This window comes from Eurosta solidaginis, chromosome 4 (assembly GCF_040869045.1).
Source record: "Eurosta solidaginis isolate ZX-2024a chromosome 4, ASM4086904v1, whole genome shotgun sequence".
Lineage (NCBI taxonomy): Eukaryota > Metazoa > Arthropoda > Insecta > Diptera > Tephritidae > Eurosta > Eurosta solidaginis.
This window is the reverse complement of record NC_090322.1, coordinates 112,116,567-112,137,030: the sequence shown is the minus strand read 5'-3', so window position 1 is coordinate 112,137,030 and position 20,464 is coordinate 112,116,567. Positions and strand designations below refer to the sequence as shown.

The 20,464-nt window shown below is 37.2% G+C and overlaps 2 protein-coding genes across 36 annotated transcripts in view; one reads left to right on the top strand and one right to left on the bottom strand.

Moving 5' to 3' along the window:
- The window catches only part of Nadsyn (NAD synthetase), a 1,223,365-nt gene that overhangs the window by 561,927 nt on the left and 640,974 nt on the right, over positions 1–20,464 (bottom strand). The window lies entirely within an intron of this gene.
- Nna1 (Nna1 carboxypeptidase) overlaps positions 1–20,464 on the top strand; it is a 725,779-nt gene that overhangs the window by 110,545 nt on the left and 594,770 nt on the right. For all 26 annotated transcript variants that reach the window (XR_010952781.1, XR_010952783.1, XR_010952782.1 and 23 more), the window contains one exon: positions 8,446–8,598. Coding sequence is in view for 22 of the 26 variants with exons in the window: in XM_067782491.1 (XP_067638592.1) it covers positions 8,557–8,598 (42 nt within the window). In the remaining 4 variants the exon portion in view is untranslated. The remainder of the gene's footprint in view (positions 1–8,445; positions 8,599–20,464) is intronic.

The following is a 20,464-nucleotide window of genomic DNA, read 5'->3' as shown; positions in this document are numbered from 1 at the left end:
AAGGATTGGTTAGTTTTTGTTCGACTTATGGCATTAAAAGCATCCTAGACAAATTAAATGAAAAAGGGCGGAGCCACGCCCATTTTGAAATTTTCTTTTATTTTTGTATTTTGTTGCACCATATCATTACTGGAGTTGAATGTTGGCATAATTTACTTATATGCTGTAAAGATATTAACTTTTCTTTTAAAATTTGAATTTAAAAAAAAATTTTTTTAAAAAGTGGGCGTGGTCGTTCTCCGATTTTGCTAATTTTTGTTAAGCAGACATAAAGTAATAAGAGTAACGTTCCTGCCAAATTTCATCATGATATCTTCAACGACTGCCAAATTACAGCATGCAAAACTTCTAAATTACCTTCATTTAAAAGTGGGCGGTTCCACGCCCATTGTCCAAAATTTTACAATTTTTCTATTCTGCGTCATAAGCTCAACTCACCTACCAAGTTTCATCGCTTAATGAGTATTTGGTAATGAATTATCGCACTTTTTCGATTTTTCGAAATTTTCGATATCGAAAAAGTGGGCGTGGTTATTGTCCGATATCGTTCATTTTAAATAGCAATCTGAGATGAGTGCCCAGGAATCTACATACCAAATTTCATCAAGATTCCTCAAAATTTACTCAAGTTATCGTGTTAACGGACGGAAGGACGGACATGGCTCAATCGATACTGATGATTTTGATATATGGAAGTCTATATCTATCTCGATTCCTTTATACCTGTACAACCAACCGTTATGCAATCAAAGTTAATATACTCTGTGAGCTCTGCTTTTAAGTGGACTTTTTTTTTTAAGTGGACTTACTATGGTCTGCAAAACGACATATTTTAACTTTTAGTTCATTTTTATTCTATTATAAGAACTTATTTCAATTTAAGTTAAGGAAATCTGGAAAGTTATTTCATACATAAACGCTTAAGTATCCATAAGGTGTTTGATTCTATTTAACTTGATAAAAATTGTCTTGCATATATTGAGTTTATGTTGACATAAGTTTTTGTGCACAAAATATTTAATAGCCAATAATTCATTTGAAAAAGCTTAAGTTAACTTAAGACATTTATTCGTATGAATTATATTCAAAAAATAAAGCCGTTGAAAATGTTAACCATGATAACTTTTTCGGAAAACGGGGAATTCGGAAACGAATTGAACCCAAATGTGGATTGTAAGGAAACGAACCCGAATCTGACCTTAACTCGATTTTGACTTAACTCGACTTAAGATGTTATAAAATATTCCCACAGATATGTATGTAATACCACGAACAGTATTCCTGCCAAGATTCCAAGGGCTTTTGATTTCGCCCTTCAAAATTTTTCATTTTCTTGTACTTAATATGGTAGGTGTCACACCCATTTTACAAAGTTTTTTCTAAAGCTATATTTTGGGTCAATAAACCAATCCAATTACCATGTTTCATCCATTTTTTCATATTTGGAATAGAATTATGGCATTTTTTTCATTTTTCGTAATTTTCGATATCGAAAAAGTGGGCGTGGTCATAGTCGGATTTCGGCCATTCTTTATACCAAGATAAAGTGAGTTCAGATAAGTACGTGAACTAAGTTTAGTAAAGATATATCGATTTTTGCTCAAGTTATCATGTTAATGGCCGAACGAAAGGACAGAGGTCGACTGTGTATAAAAACTGGGTGCGGCTTCAACCGATTTCGCATTTTCACAGAAAACAGTTATCGCCATAGAATCTATTCCCCAACCAAATTTCACAAGGATTGGTAAATTTTTGTTCGACTTATGGCATTAAAGGTATTCTAGACAAATTAAACGAAAAAGGGCGGAGCCACGCCCATTTTGAAATTTTCTTTTATTTTTGTATTTTGTTGCACCATATTATTACTGGAGTTGAATGTTGATATAATTTACTTATATACTGTAATGATATGAAATTTTTTGTTAAAATTTGACTTTTAAAAATTTGTATTTAAAAAGTGGGCGTGTTCGGCAACCGAATTAACTAATTTTTATTTAGCACATATATAGTAATAGTAGTAACGTTCCTTTGCGGCCACCGTGGTGTAATGGTAGCGTGCTCCGCCTATCACACCGTATGCCTTGGGATCACACCCCGGGCAAAGCAACATCAAAATTTTAGAAATAAGGTTTTTCAATTAGAAGAAACATTTTCTAAGCCGGGTCGCCCCTCGGCAGTGTTTGGCAAGCACTCCGAGTGTATTTCTGCCATTAAAAGCTCTCAGTGAAAACTCATCTGCCTTGCAGATGCCGTTCGGAGTCGGCATAAAACATGTAGCTCCCGTCCGGCCAAATTGTAGGGAAAATCAAGAGGAGCACGACGCAAATTGGAAGAGAAGCTCGGCCTTCGATCTCTTCGGAGGTTATCGCGCCTTACATTTATTTTTTAGTAACGTTCCTGCCAAATTGTATCATGATATCTTCAACGACTGCCAAATTACAGCTTGCAAAACTTTTAAATTACCTTCTTTTAAAAGTGGGCGGTGCCACGCCCATTGTCCAAAATTTTACTAATTTTCTATTCTGCGTCATAAGTTCAACCCACCTACCAAGTTTCATCGCTTTATCCGTCTTTGGTAATGAATTATCGCACTTTTTCGGTTTTTTCGAAATTTTCGATATCGAAAAAGTGGGCGTGGTTTTAGTCCGATCTCGTTCATTTTAAATAGCGATCTGAGATGAGTGCCTAGGAACCTACATACCAAATTTGATCAAGATACCACCTTACTGAAGTTATCGTGTTAACGGACAGACGGACGGATATGGATCAATCATTTTTTTTCGATACTGGTGATTTTGATATATGGAAGTTTATATCTATCTCGATTCCTTTATACCTGCACTACCAACCGTTATCCAATCAAAGTTAATATACTCTGTGTGCAAAGCATGCTGAATATAAAAATGTTTCTAATAGCAGGGTGTTCCAATTTTTTTTTACAGATAAGAAAATTTAATTCTTTACTCCTCCGTTTGCCAATACACCCTCGCGTTTCAATTTTCCCATCTATGGCCCAGATTCGGTAAGTGCCAGTTTTGAAATGCACACTTTTTTTCCACATAAATTGTTAAGAGAAGAAATTTCAATTCAAAACTCACATTTATTGAATCTAGCCACAGTCCTCAGATTAACCATTGAAAAGTTTTAAAAGTTTCAACTGTGTAGTAATGGAATTTCGACCACATTTAACTAGGTACGAGAAATAAGTTATCAATGTTATTAGTAAAGCTTCTAGGGTCTGTTCTCCAACGGGAATAATTTGGCACAAAGCGGTTATATCAGATCTACATACGTTGACGATTTGTGAAGTTATCGCTTTCAAAAATAGTCCTGCCTTACTTCAAATATAAATATTCATTGGGTAAAAAGATATAGAGTATTCTAAATCATGTACATTTTAAATATCCAATATTTTGATATAATCATTGTACCTAAACTTACTCAAAATGTAGTTCATATTGATGGCATAATCTCGGCGGACAAACTTTTACTGATTGAACTCTTTGGTACTGGCCGGATATATTTATATGTAAACTTTTAATTCTGTAACGCATATTGAATTTCACAGTTGTATTGCAGAAACGTCATTAACTTCCAGACACAAAGATAGAAAATATAGCCGCATTGCAGTGTGAGACGTAAGCAAGAAGACACTTTCCAGAGTGAGCCAACAATTAAAATAAATACTTGCGTGGCTTAACACCTTAAACTTATTAGTTTGCTTTGGGCTGGGTGAGAAAAATTTAAATATCGACATCCCAAACGAAAAGTAAAGCGATATAAGGAGTTCTTTGTAAACATTTTTAAAGTGACCCTTTGGTATGTCGATATATTGCTTTACAAACTCCTAATACCTCTGGGTATATGCACGCATAACTGGAACATAAATTAAGGGAGTGGCAAGTGCACTTAATATTAGATTAGTCTCATGCTTTTATTTGGTTTTCAATTCAAGAATGGCTTCATCAGTTGCAAACTCCGTCAAATTTCTTTCAGGTGCACGTGCATTTGCAACAACTTTTTCTCAATAGTGACAAAAACCTATCATGAAAAATGTTTGATAACCGATCGAAATACCTAGCGACCAAAACAAGGTTTACTGATTGGCCGCTTGTTTTATCAACAATTAACGAAAATTGGTTTTGCTCCAAGATACAACACTTTTCTAAACTATCTGCTAGGTGAAGTGCCATTGTTCTGCTACATTTTAATGACAGCAATTTCTTAGGAAAACCATTGAGGAAAATTGAAAATTATGTAAGGGTTAATAATGGTGTGGAAAATTTTGTGAGCAGTGTTGCACATATTTACCTCAGTGAAAAAAACGAAAGTACCAAAATCTTGATTACAGCCAGGACCAAAGGACCAGAAGGACCAAAATTTAAAAAGAGGGACCAGCGGACCAAATGGGGTTGGAAAGGAGCATTATTGGTCCAAATGAACCAAAGTGGCAACCGTGCTTGCGCCCACACTCCCACTGCAGTGCTATACTTGGCTTCCTATTGCAACACACATACATATATGTATGCCCATAAAATACGCAGCTGTTCACATATTTGACGTAAGCATTGCGGCATCAAACGCGCCTTCTCTGGGCTAAATAAAGAGATGAAACTAACGGATTTTGTGGTTAACGAAGTTCTTGATGACATCAAAGAAGGAATGCACTCAGTCGCCCTTTAGCAACCACACTATTATTTCGTCTTCACTTCGTTTATCTGGGAACCAACATTACCAACAAAAACAATAGCCGTCATCCAGTGAGTTTTCTATCTCAGTTCTCACGGGAATTCCCTGGATCTTAAGGGGACGCAAGGTTTTTGAGATTTCTGTACACATGAGTAGTGCAAGGCAGATATCGCTGTTGTGTTCCATTTGATACATAATAATATGATATCTTCAACGGCTTGAAAAACTTTTAAGTTTTCGTTTTCTAAATGAGTGGGATGTCACGCCCATTTTTCCAAAACGTTACAAAAATTTTATTATGGCTCACGAAGTTAACCCACGTATCAGATTTCGCCTATTTTCAATACTGATCTATTCTGCGTCAAGATAAGCCTGCATACAAAATTTCGTAAAAATATCTTAATTTTTACTTGGGTTAACGGATGGGCGACCGCCGTGGTTTGATGGTAGCGTTCTCCGCCATCCACACCGAAGATGCTGGGTTCACGCCCCGGACAAAGCAACATCAAATTTTTAGAAACAAGTTTTTTCAATTAGAAGAAAATTTTTCTAACCGGGGTCGCCCCTCGGCAGTGTTTGGCAAGCACTCCGAGTGTATTTCTGCCACGAAAAGCTCTCATTGAAAACTCATCTGCCTTGCAGGTGCCGTTCGGAGTCGGCATAAAATAAGTAGGTCCCGTCCCGCCAATTTGTAGGAAAAATTAAAAAGGAGTACGACGCAAGTTGGATGAGAAGCTCGGCCTAAAAGCTTTTCGGAGGTTATCGCGCCTTACATTTAACGGATGGATCTTTTCGATGCTGATAAGTTTGATATAAGCAAGTCTATATGTACATATCTATCTCGAGTCCTTTATGCCATTACGTACTACCTTTATTCAACCAAAGTTATAATACCAGTATGTACACGAGCGCGCTGGGTATAAAGTGGAGCGTATTACGACGTACAATTACCTTATAAGTTCAAAAAATACATTTTCGCCACCCTGTAAAAACAGCACTTTTGCTAAAAAGGTGACAATTTATTTCTTAAGATAATGACATACGATTCTAAATATATTCTTATATTTTGTTTTTGTATACGACTCGAACAAAGAGTGTCGGTTTTAGGAAAACGACGAAAAAAGTTACTGCTCGGACGAATTGTGCCCTGAATGCATACCTTTACAATAATGAACGTCATTACCGGATAAAGTTTTTACTGATACGTTGTAAAGATGTTTCCGCAAGTTGAGTGATAGAAATAGAAAGAAGAAGCTACTGGCGGCCATAACCGTTTAAACGGTTAAGCGCCAATTAAAAATTTAGGCAAAACTACCTCCTATTCAAAAAAACGATTTAAGCCCCAAAACTGGCAAAAATCAAAAGTCCAAGTGAACAAAAACAAAGAAGTATGGTGGATGTACACATAAGTTATTAAATTATTATTGATAATGTTTGCCTTGTGGTTTCGTGTACTCAAAAATTGAAATTTTAATATTCGCTTTGTCTCCTAAGGCAAAATATGCAAGACTACGAGAGCACTCCATTGTGAAGTACCATGCATAGTAACAAAGGGCAAAAATTGGTATATAAAACCAAATATAACGAAAAATCGTGAGCAAAGTGAGAGGATTGAGAGAATATCGTTGAAGCGGGGTTGTAATTTCATTTCCTACTATTCGTTGCACGAAAACGTACTAGGATTGCGCATACTATAAATTACACCAACTGCAAATATTTTTTTGCGTATAATTTGTTGTGGTTTTACAATCAGTGCTGTCCATGCACTCCGTGCACTAAGTGACGCCATCTTTAAGAAATGTCAAACGGGGAGTTTGGGTTTCAGTAATGGTGTAGTGTGAACACCAACGGGAGGTTGACGGTTGATATTAAAAAGGATTAACGTTAATTAGCAAGGCTTCTAGGTTTCACCCACTTTACTTAAAAATCCTCCGTTAGACTTCATTGTAGGTGCAAGTATTAAGTTTTGAATGATCACTCCTCTGAACCCGGTGATTATCGTCCGAAGACCAGAGAAGCCAACCTAAAACCCGGAGTCTCCGGCGGAAAACCGGAGAATTGGCAGTCCTACATGCAATCCGTGCAATAGGAAGCAAACCCCCTTAATCCTCTTTCATTTTGGTATATTTTCAGTCAGAAAAGTAAATTTTAATAAATTACTAGCAGACCAGGCAGACGTTGTTCTGCCCTAAATTTGGCCTATCTGCATACATTTTAGTAAGCTTTTTCCGTCTAACTCTGCCCTACCCCTCTACACTTTTTCCTAATATTTTTATTCACTCCTCCCTCCGTCTTTTTCGCTTCATCTCCATCTTCGTCTCATTCTATCTCTTTCTCAGTCTCCTCTCTTTTCTCTTCTCTCAAGTTTTTCTCCTTCTTCTTCATCTCTTATTGCCAGTCCCAGAGGGTGGTATGTATTTTGTTCCACTCCCACTCCGAGTCGCAGTCTCAGTCCCAGTCCTAGTCCTAATCCCAGTCGCAGTCCGTCCCTGGTATACTTCCCGGAAAAAAGCATCGTAAATATTAATATAGGCAAATTTATATACGAAATTTCAGGCAAATCGAATAGGACGTATGTAAATAGGTATGTCGGTATTATTAATTCATGCCTTTATTTCGGCTTCGCATGCATATTTATCAGTTTTGCCAGGTTGATGCGACTAAATCGAATATCACAATGAACTTTAGAGCTCTCAGCAACAGCTTTCATTTGATATCCATAATACACACACATTCTAGGGGTATCCGGGTCCATGTTTTGACCTATATCTCGAGACCCTAGTCACTCAGCGGTGTAAAACTTACTCTGTATTATATCGCACATCAACAGCATCAATTTGATACCCATAATGTAAAAACACATTTTAGGTGTATCCGGGTCCACGTCTTATGCTATATCTCGAGACCCTAGCCTCCCAGTTGTATGAAAATTGTCCTGTACTATATCACTCATCAACAGTTTTCATTTGATATCCATATTGTATAAGCACATTCTAGGGGTACCCGGGTCCACGTTTTATGCTATATCTCGAGACCCTAGCCTCCCAGTTGTATGAAAATTGTCCTGTACTATAGCACTCATCAACAGTTTTCATTTGTTATCCATATTGTATAAACACATTCTAGGGGTACCCGGGTCCACGTTTTGGGCTATATCTCGAGACCCTAGCCTCCCAGTTGTATGAAAATTATCCTGTACTATAGCAATCATCAACAGCTTTCATTTGATATCCATATTGTAAACACATTCTAGGGGTACCCGGGTCCACGTTTTGATCTCAAGACCCTATGCTCGTAACGAAAAAAAGGTAGAGGTTGGCCGATTCTCAGACCTACCCAATATGCTCACAAAATTTGATGAGAATCGGTTCTGCCGTTTCGGAGGAGTTAAGCCTCTAACACAGTGACAGAAGAATTTTATATATGTACCTATTGAATTTTTTCTAAAAAAAAATCATAACTCAAGAATGGCTAAACCGATTTGGGATTTCAAAATCAACTAACCATCATCTCTCCTTCCTGTATATTTCCTAAAAATTTCATGGCAATTTTTCTATCCGTTCTCGAGTAATGGAGTGACAATCAAAATGTACACTTCTTTTTATATACATAGATATCATTTGTAATTGTGTATGTTTGTATGTGAAATAATTTAAGAACATTTTTTTGTTTATGAACTGGAATTCAAATTTAAACCATTACTGTTAATGCCTATCAAATATCATAGTCCTTTAATATTTTTATATAATTTCACAGGTCATTCGGGAGCCTATCACACACATACCTTATGTTCCGACACAACCGGAACCTTACAACCAACCAACGGGCCATGAATTAAAGCCACGTCCAGTGGGTGAGGAAAACGGTATGGTGGTCTTCAATTACAATCCCGTTAGCGCTGTCAATTATGTAAGTGTGCATGTGCCAACAACCAATTGGGAAATGTTACTTGTTTTTATAAGCTTAAGTTTTACAGGGGTTTCCAAATCCATTTTCGGAAAGTTCCATGAAATATTTTTAAAATAACCCTTTTTTAATCGGATGTCGATATATTTCTCAAGGGTGAAAAGTTTTTTGATACGAATTGCACGAACTTTAAATACATAAAAAGTGGAAAGCAGTTTGGACTTTTTCTCAGAAAAATTATTTGAATGCTTTCACACGAACGTTTTATTTACTATGGGATTATGATTGCTCTTTTTTGCTTGTTTGTGAAGGTGCTATTTATTATCTTAATTGGGCAACTTCATAAAAGAATCAACATAGTTTGTTCCTAACTAAGGTGGCTAAAACAGTGTGTACTTATTTCCTCTGTTACTACTATTACTAGAAGTTTAAAAAGATATAAGACAAACAGGAAGCCTCAATATAAACGAAACGCCCAACTAAAAAGTATAGGAATTGATTCAAACATACACGGTTAAAAAGTTCAATTTAAATTTAGTTTAAATTAATTTTAAATTTAAACTATTCTGTTTTTTTTTTTGGCAAACGCGTTGAATTAAGTTTAAATTTTAAAAACACGAGTGTTCCTCCGCAAAGTTGTGTATTTTGTAGAGAATTTTTAATGCTGAAAGCCAATCTGGCCTCGAAAATTGATGTTGAGAAAATGGGGTCGGAAACACCAAAACCCTGAGTTTAGTGTGCAGCTCTATATCTTGGTTTTCTCATTTAACGAACACGATTTAGGTAATATTTTATCACATAGTAGCAGGGAATATTTTTATCAAATATTATCAATAAAGTATTTTCGTATGTTGTTTATTTTTGTTAATTTTGAAAAAAAAAAACCCTAAATGAAATGAATTGGTGAAAAAATGCAGAACGTTCATTTCTGGAAATAGACTAAGCTTGTACCTTGATTAATATAAGCAAACTGGAGTAAATTTCAATGTATAAACATTGTTTTAGATAACCGCTGCATATTTATACGTATACGGAAATATGGGATGCAATGAAAGTTTTTATATACAAACTAACTTGTAGTTTTTCCTTTGAGGAATGGAAAGTACTTTGCTATTTCTTGTAATGTAATTGAAACTTTTTTCAATTCTTTTCGAAAATACTGGAACAGAAATTATATTTTTACAAAGTAGTTTTTTTTTTTCAGTTACAAAAAAAGTCCATGTACTCGAGCCTCAAAACAAGAAATTACTTTTGATATTTTTCTTTGAGGAATTGATGTGTAATCAATTCCTTTGCTGTTAGGAAAAGTGGTTTACTACTTTTTCTAATTATTGAGGAATGCAATTGGTAACGTAATGGAATTGCATTTACCCAGGTCTGAAGAAAATAAACTGAAGATATAAGTATTTCTGATTTTTTGTGTTTTTTAATTTTATTATTTAATAGTAACATAATATTTTATGACGTAACATATTGCCTAAAATAGATGAAAGATATAGAGGTACACCCTTAACGGGGGACATGTTCACATTTTACCACTTTCGGGGATTTCCGCCCCATTCCGTTAAAAATGAAAAATTGTTGACAAGTTTGAAAGTTAGTAGGTCTATGAACAACGTGCCTTGTCAAACAAACTTTCAAAATTCAAACCAAACCTTTTCAAGAAAATGGGGAACCCTAAGTATTTTTATTTGTGTATGACGTCGCTGCGCCAACAAGAATAGTTATGCATATGACTTTTACCTTTTTTTTAAATAGCACGTTAGTATTATGCAATACCCACATTTCGGTGCGTGCAAATTTTTTTATATCTAATTTGGTTTAGAAGTAATCCTAGCTCAATTTATGCTCAAAGTACTATAAACGCCAAAAGTTACTGGAAAACAAATAAATTATTTTTTTTTTTGACGCAGGGATGATATTTATTTACACAGCACATGTTTTTAAGAGAGCCGTGCCTTCCTTTTATAAAATGCCTGATGCTTTGGACCGCATTGAAATCTTACACATTTACTTTATTATTTACAGTTAATTCTTTTTAGTTTTTGTATTTTCAGTTTAAATTGACTAAATATATTAACGGTACTCATAGTACGTTTTTAAGATTAAAATGTTTAAAATTTACCACATAACCAAATTAAGACTTAGTCATTTTTTAAGATAGGCTATTTTGTTTGAAATTTAATTTATGATTTCCATGCAAAGCACTGCTTCCACCCCTTTCTTCCCTTCCTTCCGCCATTGTCTTTCCCTGTGTTTGTCCCTCACTTCCTGACCTTGTGCCTCTCATATCACCGTAAATGTTCCTTTGCCTTTACATTCCGAGTGTATTTCTGCCATGAAAAGCTTCTCAGTGAAAACTCATCTGCCTTGCAGATGCCGTTCGGAGTCGGCATAAAACAGGTAGATCCCGTCCCGCCAATTTGTAAGAAAAATTTAAAGGAGCACGACGCAAATTTGAAGAAAAGCTCGGCCTAAAATGTCTTCGGTGATTATCGCGCCTTATATTTATTTATTTTATAACGACCTTTTTAACGAACATTAAATTGCGAGCAATTAAACATTATTTTTCCTACTTGGAAATAATTTTAAGATATCTAGAATAGTCCAGACGCCCAATATAATTAACTCTGCTCGAATTCCAAAATTTATCAAAAACGTTGCTTTGTAATAATTTTCAAACGTAAATACAAATACAGTGGTAGAAAAAATAATAGCGACAAATATCAAATCCTGGCATGGTGCACCCTATAAAAATAACAGCTAAAGGTTGTTCTTTTGCAATAAATTGTAATCCGCCAGTTTGTCTTATTTGCAAAAAACTGAACGATTCCAGATTTAGCTTGGAAAAATAAATAGGGAAAAGAAATTTTTGTTAATATTTTTGCACTATATATAGTGTGTGATGGTAGCGTGCCCCGCCTACCACACCGTATGCCCTGGGTTCACACCCCGGGCAAAGCAACATCAAAATTTTAGAAATAGGGTTTTTCAATTAGAAAAAAATTTTTCTAAGCGGGGTCGCCCCTCGGCAGTGTTTGGCAAGCACTTCGTGTGTATTTCTGCCATGAAAAGCTCTCAGTGAAAACTCATCTGCCTTGCAGATGCCGTTCGGAGTCGGCATAAAACATGTAGGTCCCGTCCGGCCAATTTGTAGGGAAAAGCAAGAGAAGCACGACGCAAATTGGAAGAGAAGCCCGGCCTTAGGTCTCTTCGGAGGTTATCGCGCCTTACATTTATTTTTATTTTTATATATAGTAAAATGAAGCTTCTTATAACGTATGTTAACCAAATTTAAATAATTATATTGTTTATTGAACCATAAAATATAATTAAATAAGCTGAATTAAACACTGCACAAAAAAGGAAAAGAGTTTGGTTAATAAGTCTAAGGAAAAAAGACAATGAGATTAGTAAGATAGCAGATATGGTGAACTGTTTCAAAAAGGTAGTGGTCACTTCCCCTCATAGTGAAAAAAAAAAAAAACAAAAAACATGAAATAAAAATCGAAAAATCTCTGCTGACGATGAAAGGAATTTAATTCGCCATTACAAAGCTAACCCTTTTCCGTCATCTAAAGAACTGAAAATAGAACTGAATTTGAATTGAATAAGCCGAACGAATATTTACAAATTGGCGGAAGCCAAACTTTCATCCAGAAATCCTAGAATGGGACTTCTGCTGAGCCTTATAAACAAAAACCAATATACTTGCTTTTACCAGAATACATCCTTGCGTCAAACTTGGAAAAATGTGCTGTGGTCTGAAAATCCTGAACTGGTATGATTGAAGCAGATGGTAAACAATATGTAAAGAGCTAATAACACATTTTTGAACACAATCTTCAACTTTGGCGAAAAGGGTGTATTCCGGTAAGAGCAAGTCTATTGGTTTTTGTTTAAAGGGCTCCGTAGAAGTCCTATTTTAGGATTTCTGACAAAAATTTTGATGAACTATCTCGTGAGAACGATTTAAAATACGCATTTAACAAAAAATGGGCGTTGGAACGTGTTCTTAGGCAGTTACAACCTTTTAAAAAAATCTTAGCGGCAAATTTCGGTAGCGATATCACGATAACTGTTAAAGCTGTATTGATGAAATTTGGTGTGCAGGGAGGAGCTCATAACGAAATCTTCTTTGGTATTTACCGGCGCCTATTCGTAGAGGTCTATTAATCTTTCATGGAACTTTTGCCTTGAATACCACAAGAACCTCTTATCTTATGTTTTCAGTGATTTGTAGAGCTTCATGTTCGTTTGCGGAGTAAGGACTTTACTTTTGAATTGCATACTTAGTACAGTTCTCAGATAAAGTCTTTTAATATTTCGAAATTATGGCAACCAACATTAATTTCGTCGACTTTTTGCATAATGAATTTTTCCATAACGTAAGCATTATCTCAGATAGCCTAGCTTATTGCAAAGGCTGAACTAAAAATCTTCGAGAGCATCCGCCATCTTTCTCAAAATAACTTTTGATAGCGCGAAAACTAGCTTCTAGTAAACCGGTTCTTGTGCAAAACACAGCAAATGAGAGGTAGAAGGCATCTCTGAATACGTGATATTGATGCACTCCGGTGGAAGCCTACACTGTATTGGTTTCCGGGCGACGGATAAAGTCGCCCCTATCAGCATTGTATAATAAAAGCTATAAAGCAGCGTAATAAATAATATCGACCAAAAATTTTACTAAAATTACAACTTTTATTGCCAACGAAGAAAATTATTTATTGATAATAATAATCAAAGCTGCTCAACCCCAATACACTTAGAACACTTAGAGCCCTGAAGAATAGGGCCATTGAATTTAAAAAAAATTTCAAAGCACTCTCATATGCCCTCACATATGTGAATGTGGCACATTCATTTTTCTGGCTGACAACCAGGTAATGATTTTCCTGTTTGTATGACACATTCGTTGATATCAATAATTTTTTAAAACAAGTAAGGAAGGTTAAGTTCGGGTGCAACCGAACATTACATACTCAGTTCAGAGCTATGGTGACAACATAAGGGAAAATAACCATGTAGGAAAATGAACCGAGGGTAATCCTGGAATGTGTTTATATGACATGTGTATCAAATGAAAGGTATTAAAGAGTATTTTATGAGGGAGTGGGCCATAGTTCTATAGGTGGACGCCGTTTAGGGATATCGCCATAAAGGTGGATCAGGGTTGACTCTAGAATTTGTTTGTACGATATGAGTATCAAATGAAAGGTGTTAATGAGTATTTTAAAAGGGAGTGATCCTTGGTTCCATAGGTGGACGCCGTTTCGAGATATCGCCATAAAGGTGGACCAGGGGTGACCCTAGAATTTTTTTGTACGATATGGGTAACAAATGAAAGGGGTTAATGAACATTTTAAAAGGGAGTGGGCCTTAGTTCTATAGGTGGACGCCTTTTCGAGATACCGCCATAAAGGTGGACCAGGGGTGACTAGAATGCGTTTGTACAATGTGGGTATCAAACGAAAGGTGTTAATGAGTATTTCAAAAGGGCGTAGGGTTTAGTTCTATAGGTGGACGCCTTTTCGAGATATCGCCATTAAGGTTGACCAGGGGTGACTCTAGAATGTGTTTGTACGATATGGGTATCAAATTAAAGGTATTAATGAGGGTTTTAAAAGGCAGTGGTGGTAGTTGTATAGGTGGTCGCCTTTTCGAGATATCGGCATAAAGGTGGACCAGGGGTGACTCTGGAATGCGTTTGTACAATATGGGTATCAAACGAAAGGTGTTAATGAGTATTTTAAAGGGAGTGGGCCTTAGTTCTATAGGTGGACGCCTTTTCGAGATATCGCCATAAAGGTGGACCAGGGGTGACTCTCGAATGCGTTTGTACAATATGGGTATCAAACGAAAGGTGTTAATGAGTATTTTAAAGGGAGTGGGCCTTAGTTCTATAGGTGGACGCCTTTTCGAGATATCGCCATAAAGGTGGACCAGGGGTGACTCTAGAATGCGTTTGTACAATATGGGTATCAAACGAAAGGTGTTAATGAGTATTTTAAAGGGAGTGGGCCTTAGTTCTATAGGTGGACGCCTTTTCGAGATATCGCCATAAAGGTGGACCAGGGGTGACTCTAGAATGCGTTTGTACAATATGGGTATCAAACGAAAGGTGTTATTGAGTATTTTAAAGGGAGTGGGCCTTAGTTCCATAGGTGGACGCCGTTTCGAGATATCGCCATAAAGGTGGACCAGGGGTGACCCTAGAATTTGTTTGTACGATATGGGTATCAAATGAAAGGGGTTAATGAGCATTTTAAAAGGGAGTGGGCCCTAGTTCTATAGGTGGACGCCTTTTTGAGATATCGCCATAAAGGTGGACCCGGGGTGACTCTAGAATGCGTTTGTACAATATGGGTATCAAACGAAAGGTGTTAATGAGTATTTCAAAAGGGCGTGGGGCTTAGTTCTATAGGTGGACGCCTTTTCAAGATATCGCCATTAAGGTGGACCAGGGGTGACTCTAGAATGTGTTTGCACGATATCGGTATCAAATTAAAGGTATTAAAGAAGGTTTTAAAAGGGAGTGGTGGTAGTTGTATAGGTGGTCGGCTTTTCGAGATATCGCCATATAGGTGGACCAGGGGTGACTCTGGACTTTGTTTGTACGATATGGGTATGAAATGAAAGGTCTTGATGAGTCTTTTTAAAAGGGAATGGGTCTTAGTTCTATAGGTGGTCGACTTTTCGAGATATCGCCATAAAGGTGGACCAGGAGTGACTCTAGAATATGTTTGTACGATATAGGTATCAAATGAAAGGTTTTAATGAGTATTTTAAAAGGGCGTGTGGCTTATTTCTATAGGTGGACGCCTTTTCGATATATCGCCATAAAGGTGGACCAGGGGTGACTCTAGAATGGGTTTGTACGATATCGGTATCAAATTAAAGGTACTAATGAGGCTTTTAAAAGGGAGTGGTGGTAGTTGTATATGTGAAGGCGTTTTCCAGATACCGACCAAAATGTGGACCAGCGTGACACAGAACATCATCTGTTGGATACCGCTAATTTATTTATATATATAATACCACGAACAGTATTCCTGCCAAGATTTCAAGGGTTTTTTATTTCGCCCTGCAGAACTTTTTCATTTCATTCTACTTAATATGGTAGGTGTCACACCCATTTTACAAAGTTTTTTTCTAAAGTTATATTTTGCGTCAATAAACCAATCCAAATACCATGTTTCATCCCTTTTTTCGTATTTGGTATAGAATTATGGCATTCTTTTCGTTTTTGGTAATTTTCGATATCGAAAAAGTGGGCGTGGTCATAGTCGGACTTCGGCCGTTTTTTATACCAATACAAAGTAAGTTCAGCTATACGCAGACATCATCATAGTCCAGCGAATTAAAACGCAGCGGCTGCGCTGGCTAGGCCATGTTATGCGAATGAAAGATGATGCTCCGGCCAAGAAAGTGTTTCTATCGGAACCCGCCTATGGAAGCAGAGGTAGAGGGCGGCCCCCACTCCGTTGGAAGGACCAGGTGGAAAACGATTTAAACTCCCTTGGTGTGACCAATTGGCGCCGGTTGGCGGAGCGAAGGAGCGACTGGCGCGCCTTGTTGGACGGCCATAACCGTTTAGACGGTTAAGCGCCAAATTACAGCTTGCAAAAGTTTTAAATTACCTTCTTTTAAAAGTGGGCGGTGCCACGCCCATTGTCCAAAATTTTACTACTTTTCTATTCAGCGTCATCAGTTCAACTCACCTACCAAGTTTCATCGCTTTATCCGTCTTTGGTAATGAATTATCGCACTTTTTCGGTTTTTCGAAATTTTCGATATCGAAAAAGTGGGCGTGGTTATAGTCCGATATTGTTCATTTTAAATAGCGATCTAAGATGAGTGCTCAGGAACCTACATACCAAATTTCATCAAGATACATCAACATTTACTCAAGTTATCGTGTTAAGGGCAGACGGACGGACGGACATGGCTCAATCAATTTTTTTTTTCTATCCTGATGATTTTGATATATGGAAGTCTATATCTATCTCGATTCCTTTATACCTGTACAACCAACCGTTGTCCAATCAAAGTTCTGCTCAACTGAGTATAAAAAGTAAGAACAACACACATTTTTTTAAAAACAAAGTATAGGAAATCCTAATTTTAGATCCTCTAGCCAACAAGGTAACTATTTAAGGTATCCAAAGAAAAGTTGTTTTAAGTAACCCGGAATAAAACTTTCGTCCCGTATAGAAATGAACTGCACATACAATTATTCGTTTTATAATGTTTTGACATGTACGCTCTCCTTTAACTTCCGAGGCACTACCTATTAAATTTTTAAATTGTAATTTACTTAAACCAAACAAAAATTCAAAAAAGCTTTCTATAAAAGTAAGCATTTTCAAAATCGATAAAAAATTACATTAATTAATTGCAGGTCGCAAAGGGTAAGGAAGACTAAATTTCATTTGTTCCCACTGTGGGGCTGCGCAACATTCATTTTCTACAATTTCACTAAAGTTTGATTTTGTGACATCCATTCGCCAAGTTTGACCTCTTTACAAAAATTTGCTACGGTATTAATTATCACATTTGTTCACATTTTTCGAAAGTTTTTCGAACATATCGCACGCATAGATCAAAACAAGGAACAACTCAAAAAATTGCCATGTTCAAAAAACGGGAACATATGCCTTCCACAATGCGCCAAAGCAATTTTTATTCTTTACAAAGTGTTTTCTCGCTGATTAGTGGAGATATATACATATTAATGAATCGAGAACGAGTATACAGCTCCGTAGCTATTGAATTGAGAAACCCCTTGGTACTTACAACTTCTAAGTTTCAGATTTCTTAGTTAGCTCCCTTTTGATTTAGGTGTGCGATATATAGTTTCTACGGTAGCATTACAGCAAATTGATATCCGAATAATATTTAATACCTGCGTATGAACATATGTATATTTATTTTATTTATTTATTTATTATTTGAAGGCGATGACAACCTATGGTCGACTGTATAATATAAAAGATATATAAATATACAACTCAAAAGTTAAAAATTTAAGATATATCGAGATTTCAACAATGTTATATTACAAACAAAGATGTACTTATTACTGAACATTACACTTTAGTTTCAGAATATAATAATAATAAGAAATATGAGCAGAAATAAGATCTTATACCGAGATCTTATACTGGCGGAATGCATCAGATTCCGCTCAGCATGATTTCGGAATGCAGTGGATTCCAATCTTGCTGTGGGAATGCAACAAGATTCCAATAAGCATGTCATGGGAATCCGGCAGTGCTAAGAGTAGTGTAATGAGGATACGCCATCACAAGGCATAAAAAAGTAACATGACCACCACCATCAGCTCAGTCAGAATTGGGAAGGACCTCTCCGAGCCGTTCGAAACTAAACGAGGTTTCAGATAGGGTGACCCCCTATCGTGCGATTTCTTTAATTTGATGCTGGAGAAAATTATACTAGCTGCAGAACTTAACCACACTGGAACAATATACTATAAAAGCGTGCAATTACTGGCATATGCTGATGACATTGATATCATCGGCCTAAACACCCGCGCTGTTAGTTCTGCTTACTCCAGACTGGAAAAAGAAGCGGTAAAGATGGGTTTGATGGTGAATGAGGGCAAAACGAAGTACCTGCTGTCATCGAGCAAAGAGTCAGCGCATACGCGCCTTGGCAACCACGCTACTGTTGGCAGCCATAATTTCGAAATAGTAAAAGACTTCGTTTATTTGGGAACCAGCATCAACACTAGCAACAACATCAGCACTGAAATCCAGCGAAGAATCAATCTTGCCAATAAATGCTACTTTGGACTAGGTAGGCAATTGAAAAGTAAAGTTCTCTCTCGGCGAACGAAAATCATACTCTACAAGTCACTTATCGTACCCGTCCTGCTATATGGGGCAGACGCATGGACCATGACAACAGCAGATGAAGCGGCTTTGGGAGTGTTCGAGAGAAAAGTTCTTCGAAAGATTTATGGACCTCTACGCGTTGGCGACGGCGAGTTCCGAAGGAGATTTAATGATGAGCTGTACGAGCTATACGCAGACATCAACATAGTCCAGCGAATTAAAATGCAGCGGCTGCGCTGGCTAGGCCATGTTATGCGAATGAAAGATAATGCTCCGGCCAAGAAAGTGTTTCTATCGGAACCCGCCTATGGAAGCAGAGGTAGAGGGCGGCCCCCACTCCGTTGGAAGGACCAGGGTGGAAAACGATTTAAACTCCCTTGGTGTGACCAATTGGCGCCGGTTGGCGGAGCGAAGGAGCGACTGGCGTGCCTTGTTGGACGGCCATAACCGTTTAGACGGTTAAGCGTCAATTAAGTAAGTAAGTAAGACCTGTGTTGTTGGAATACACCGGATTCCAATCAGCTCGATGCCTGACCCATAAGATTATGCTGCCGGAATGCATACGATTCCGGTCAGTGACTCATGAAAAAGCATGTTTTTAACGTCGTTGGAATGCACCAGATTCCAATCAACGCAGTACTGTCTTGTTCCTTCTTAATGATACATGTTGATAAATGTTCCTCCATCCTTAAACGAGATAGTGCCTGTTTTTTACGGAAGAAATAAATGCCGGCAAATTAAATTAAATTAGCTTGTATCTCTTAAATTAGATAGGCAAGTATTGTATTACGTATAGTGGCAAAAGTACATTACAGACTGATACAGCTATACAAGTCATTGTAGTTGGCGCACCAGATTAGAAGAGGATTATTTTTAGCAAAGTCTCGTCGACAAAGGGGTAAATAAAAAGGATCGTAGTGTCTGGATACTCTAGGGGGAACCGCAAAAAACAAGCGGCTGAGAAGATCCGCAGAATCAATTTCTCCAATAATGAGCTTATGGATGAACAATACCCCCAGTAATATTCTCCGATTTTCCAGAGTGGGTAAGTTAATAAGAAGAAGTCTTCTTCTGTATGGAGGAAGGTGGAGACTTGAGTCTCAATTAAGGCCGCGCAATGCGAATATCAAAACTTGCTTTTGAACTGACTCAAGACGCTTTATATGCTTTTGAGAAACAGGGGACCAAACGCAATACTCAAGTATTGGACGAACCAGCGATGTGTAAAGAACCTTAGTGAGGTGCGGATCATCGAACTCTTTAGCCCGTCTTTTAAGAAATCCAAGTAAACCCAACGCTTTGTTGGCAATAGATGAAATATGCATGTTAAAATTCAATTTCGGATCAAAAAGGACACCTAGATCATTTGCAATAGATATACGCTCCACAGGCGTACCATCTATTACATAAGGTTTCAATGCTGGCTTCACTCGGTGAAATGTCATATGCTTACATTTAGAGTAATTTAAAGCTAGTAAATTTGTTGTGCACCAACATTGGAACGAGTCCAAGTCGGCCTGAAGAAGATCCAAGGAACTCAAATCGGTAGGACAGTAAGTGTAGCAAAGTTTTACATCATCCGCATACATTATAGTATGGGAATATAATATTGCCTGTGGCAAGTCATTAATGAAAAGGGTAAAGAGCAAAGGGCCTAGATGACTTCCCTGGGGTACACCGGAGGAAACTCCGAACGATTCCGACAGATTGCAATTGAACAGGACTTTTTGGGTCCGGTTAGAAAGATAGCTTTTCAGCCACATTAATAGGTGAAACGGAAAGCCCAGTAAATAAAGCTTATGAATAAGTAACTCATGGTTGTCGGTATTAAATGCTTTGCTGAAGTCCGTGTAGATGACATGCATTTGCTTGTTCGCTAAAAATCCTTCCATAACTATAGAGGTGAATACAAACAAATTTGTAGTGCTTGACCTTTGACGAATGAAACCGTGTTGGCATGGAGATAAAAGACTAGAACACTGATATTGGAGTTGACTGGTAACAATCTG